The sequence below is a fragment of the Salvia hispanica genome, chromosome 6, assembly GCF_029641045.1.
Source record: "Salvia hispanica isolate PSC_SH4W2 chromosome 6, Shi_PSC_v1, whole genome shotgun sequence".
In the NCBI taxonomy this organism is placed as follows: Eukaryota; Viridiplantae; Streptophyta; class Magnoliopsida; order Lamiales; family Lamiaceae; genus Salvia; species Salvia hispanica.
The window spans coordinates 5479433-5483799 of NC_142697.1; the positions used below are offsets into that span (position 1 = coordinate 5479433).

Genomic DNA, 4367 nt, shown 5'->3' on the forward strand with positions numbered 1-4367 from the left:
CGTTTTTCAACACTAGCCTCCTCTTTACTGGCTTGGGTTTAGTTACCACTGAGGCTTTCTCTTGATGTGTATCTTTCAAGAATTTAAGTTCAGAGAGAACTCCCTTTAACCAAATAGCCTCCTTCATAGCCTCTGTGATGACTATATATTCTGACTCAGTAGTAGAGATGGCAGCTATGTGTTGCAATTGAGATTTCCAACTAACACAAGACCTACACACAGTAAACACATAAGAAGTAGTGGACTTTCTCTTGTTCTTGTCATTAGCATAGTTAGAATCAACAAAGCCACATAGCTCAACACCATCATCACACTTAGAAAAACACCGACCGCAGTATGTTTCAGATATCTAAGAAGCCATTTCAAAGCCTCCCAGTGCACAGGTCCAGGATTAGACATATACACCGACCATACTCAAGCATCAAATACATACTCAAGCACCGACCATACTCAAGCAAGACACAACATAAGCAATATCAGGCCTAATACTAACCATCAAATACATCACAGAACCTAGCATTGGCATAAGGCACCTTTTTCATGGCAGCAATATCAACATCAGACTTTGGACACAAATCTTTACTCAACAAAAAATGAGCAGCTAAAGGCACAGTAGCAATTTTAGCAGCAGACATGTTAAAATTTTGCAGGATCTTATGCACATATGGTTCTTGGTGAAGCACAAGGACAGACTCCTTTCATTTCACCAAAAATCTTTTGATACCCAAAATCTTTTGAGCATCACCAAGATCCTTCATTTCAAAAATATCACATAAAGCAGGTTGCACATGCTTAATAGACTTAAGGCATATTCCATTGTCTAGGGGACTGCTTTAAACCATACAACGCTTTCTTCAACAAGCAAACATGATTGGGGTACATAGGATCCACAAAACCCTCAGGTTGCTTCATATAGATAGGTTTATCTAAATCACCATGCAACAAAGCAGTTTTTGACATCCATTTGTTTCAACTCCCAATCAAAGTCATAAACCCTTTGGCCACAGTAGTAAACCCTTTGGCAAGCATAAGTATAACAGTAGTAAATTTCACAACAGGAGCAAATATCTTAGTATAATCTACCCCCTCTTGTTGAGTAAACCCTTTGATCTTGTACTTTAGGCCATCAACCTCATTTTTCAATTTGAACAACCATCTGCAATCAACGACAGAAGCACCAGCAGGTAGAGGAATAAATAACCAGGTACAATTCACTTTAAGATATAGCATTTCATCTTCCATGGATTTATGCAACAGGTCACAGAAATTAGAATTTAGAGCCTGCTTATAAGACTGAGGTTCATCCCCATTAGATTCATGCACATTAAATGCAAGGGTAATCAAATTCACAAGACCTAAGTACCTAACAGGAGGATTAGGATTCCTTCTGCCTCTATCTCTAGTCAGGAGGTAATCCCTCAAATCTGGAACAGGGTTATTAGGTCCATGTTGAGGCTCAAATACTTGGTCATCATGAAGAATCTCATTTGGGGGCTCAAGCTTAGGCTCAGGCTCAGGTTCAGGTTCAGGGTCAGGATCAGGGGTTATGGGATTTGTATTCCAGAACTGTTCCACACTTAGAGCATCATTAGATGACTCCACCTCAGTGAGAGTGTCAGTGAACTCCACCTCACTGAGAGTGTCTGGGTATCCAAGAAACACCCCTTTCTTGGAAATAAGATCCAGCTTATCAGTTTGTGTGAATAAAAGCACTACAACAAAAAACTTTAAAATGAGATAAAGAGACTTTTCTCCCAGTGAATATAGCCTCAGGACATTTACCCTTTAAAGGGACTGAGGGTGACCTATTCACTAGGTATGCTGAAGTCAGAAGAAGGGCTTCACCCCAAAATTTTTTAGAAAGACTACTTTTAGAAAAAAAGACACCTAACTTTTTCCAAAAGGGTTTTGTTCATCTTTTCAGCAACTCCGTTTTGCTGAGGGGTATAAGGCGTGGTCTTGTGTCTTTTAATTCCAAACTTGATCACTCGGGATTCACTAATTACCGGGACCTTTTTTATTGATTGAGCTCTGAGATGGATATTCTCAGAAGTTACAAACCAAATACAAGCAATCAAGAAGAAGAACTAACTATCTATCTATTACAGATTGTAAACCCTAATTGGAACCCTAGCTAATCCATGATCTTCGACCAATCTGGACTTCAACCTATCACCAATAGGAAACCTGCACACTCACTGATTGCTACCAACGTCACCGTCTCAACACGCACAACCTCCTTTACACAGAGAGAGAGTCTCTAGAACTCACGAACTCATAGATCCTCACAAGAACACAGTGAAATCGCCTCCAGCTTTGCGAATCCAACACCCAAGTTAGATCTCGCACTGGACTTTGCAAAGGAACCGAATAGGTAGCCCCTGCTAGTGATTTCACCGGTGGAAACACTCCAAAAGGCTCAGAGAAACACTCGAAGAGAAGATCGAAGACGAAGGAAGGAGAAACCCTAGAATTGACAGAGAGAGAGAGAGCTGAAGAGAGAGAATGTCAAAATGTCGAATTAAGAGGGAAAACTAGAGAGACACTCTAGTTATCTCTCCCACAACAAACACACCCCATATCCAACGGTGTAGCAAGGCGATCCGCGTGGAGTTGCGACGTGGCAGCAATCCAGCGGCTCTAGTAAGTAAGGCACCCACCAACAGGGCCAAACACTTGGGCCTCGAATTAATAAGTCATTGGGCTGAACACAAGAAAGCCCAAGACACCATTAAATTGAATACGGTCCATTAAGTCTCAAAGTAAGGCTATGATTTATGAATCATACCAAGTTCACTAGTTGGCCTAGTGTATTTCCTAGCCAGTTGAATTTGTGATTATTTTAAAAAATCAAACGGTCTCGATAGGGGATGCATGAGTTCCCCACCCTTGACTTGTTCTACTTTCCATTCAATAAAAAACCATCAAATGGCAAGTTGGTACGAAATACAGATACCACTTATCACTAATTTAATTCTCAGCATTTATATCAAAACTTGTAGCTTCTTTCCAATCCTCGTTGTATCAAGCCTTTACTAAGTCACACAGCTGATCATGAATAAGTTGATCCCACATGACTAACATGGAGTACTTATTATATAGAGAGAGAGATACAAAAATTTTAAAATAGAGAAAAAAAAAGATGGATGAAGTTAGAAAAGTTGCAAGGGCATACTACAATGGAGCAGCTGGAACCGAGAAAAACCTAGCTCAAAAATTTTTCCGATCACTCGACACAAACGACGATGGAAAAATTTGCCAGCGTGAGTACATGATGAACTCCTCCTCCTTCACCGACAACGACTTCTTCGAGGAGCTCGACGCTAACTGCAGTGCAACCCTCGATTTCGACGAAGTCTTAGCTCTTTATTACATGGAAAAAGTCTCGGTTCCAAGGTGCAGAGCTTGCAAATCTCTTCTCTTAGATTCGTATTTCTCGTGCTTGCAATGTCAAGCCAACGTCTCTTACTACCTATGTTGCGACTGCTACGGCCGAGGGAGCTTCAAACACCGTCATCCCTCCAACAAGTTCGTTGACAGAGGTCCATGCTTAAGCTGCTCAATCAAATCTTGATGAAATCACAGATCACTAATCAGCAATCGGATGAGTTTGATCTCAAACAGGTAACTCTCATACATATACATCTTTTAAATATAGAAACTTTTAAAATAATACTTATTTTAATGTATAATTAATAAATTAAGAGTTAAATAGAATGTAAAAGTGATTTAAATATGGTTTGTGGATATTCTCACCTTATTAGAGAAAGAACAAATAGAACGTTTTTAATTAGGATAAACAAAAATAGAAAGAGTTTCGATTTTTAAATAACAGATGTAGTAATATATTTGTTACGGAAAGTTCACTAAATTCTACTTTTATATACTACTCTCTCCGTCCTAAGAAAATAGACTTTTACCATTTTGAACGTCTCCCAAAATTAGACCAAGTCTAAATATGATAAGTTTTTAATAACATATTAACCTTACACGTCATTTTATTATGTACCTTACAATCCATTAACACTACTTCCACTACCTTTTCCCTCACTCTTTCTTATTTTTTTCCATCTCTCTCTTGTTTTACCAAATGCACATTAAACTTGTGTCATTTACAAGTTTGTCAATTTTTTAAGGACGGAAGGAGTACATTAGTTTTATATGTTTAATACATCTTAGAGTCTCTACATACTCACTAATTTCTTTGCCCTTATTTTAAGTCATTCTATTAAGTTATTAACATAATAATTTGTGCTTTTAAATGTATTTTTCTTAATAACGGAGTGGAGGAAGCTGAAGGTAAGGATGAAGAGAAGGAGGAGGGGCAGAGGAAGATGAGGAGGAGGAGGAGGTTGGAGCGGAGGAGG

General features: G+C 38.9%; 1 protein-coding gene across 1 annotated transcript; it reads left to right on the plus strand.

The window, feature by feature from the left end:
• The first annotated feature begins 3142 nt into the window (after positions 1–3142).
• On the plus strand, positions 3143–3574 carry LOC125206146 (uncharacterized). Its single transcript, XM_048105438.1, has one exon. The coding sequence runs from the start codon at positions 3143–3145 to the stop codon at positions 3572–3574; it is 432 nt and encodes a 143-aa protein (XP_047961395.1).
• Positions 3575–4367: the final 793 nt, after the last annotated feature.

Coding starts and splice junctions, on each gene's coding strand:
- LOC125206146 (XM_048105438.1), top strand. CDS start 3,143: ATGGATGAAGTTAGAAAAGTTGCAAGGGCATACTACAATGGAGCAGCT.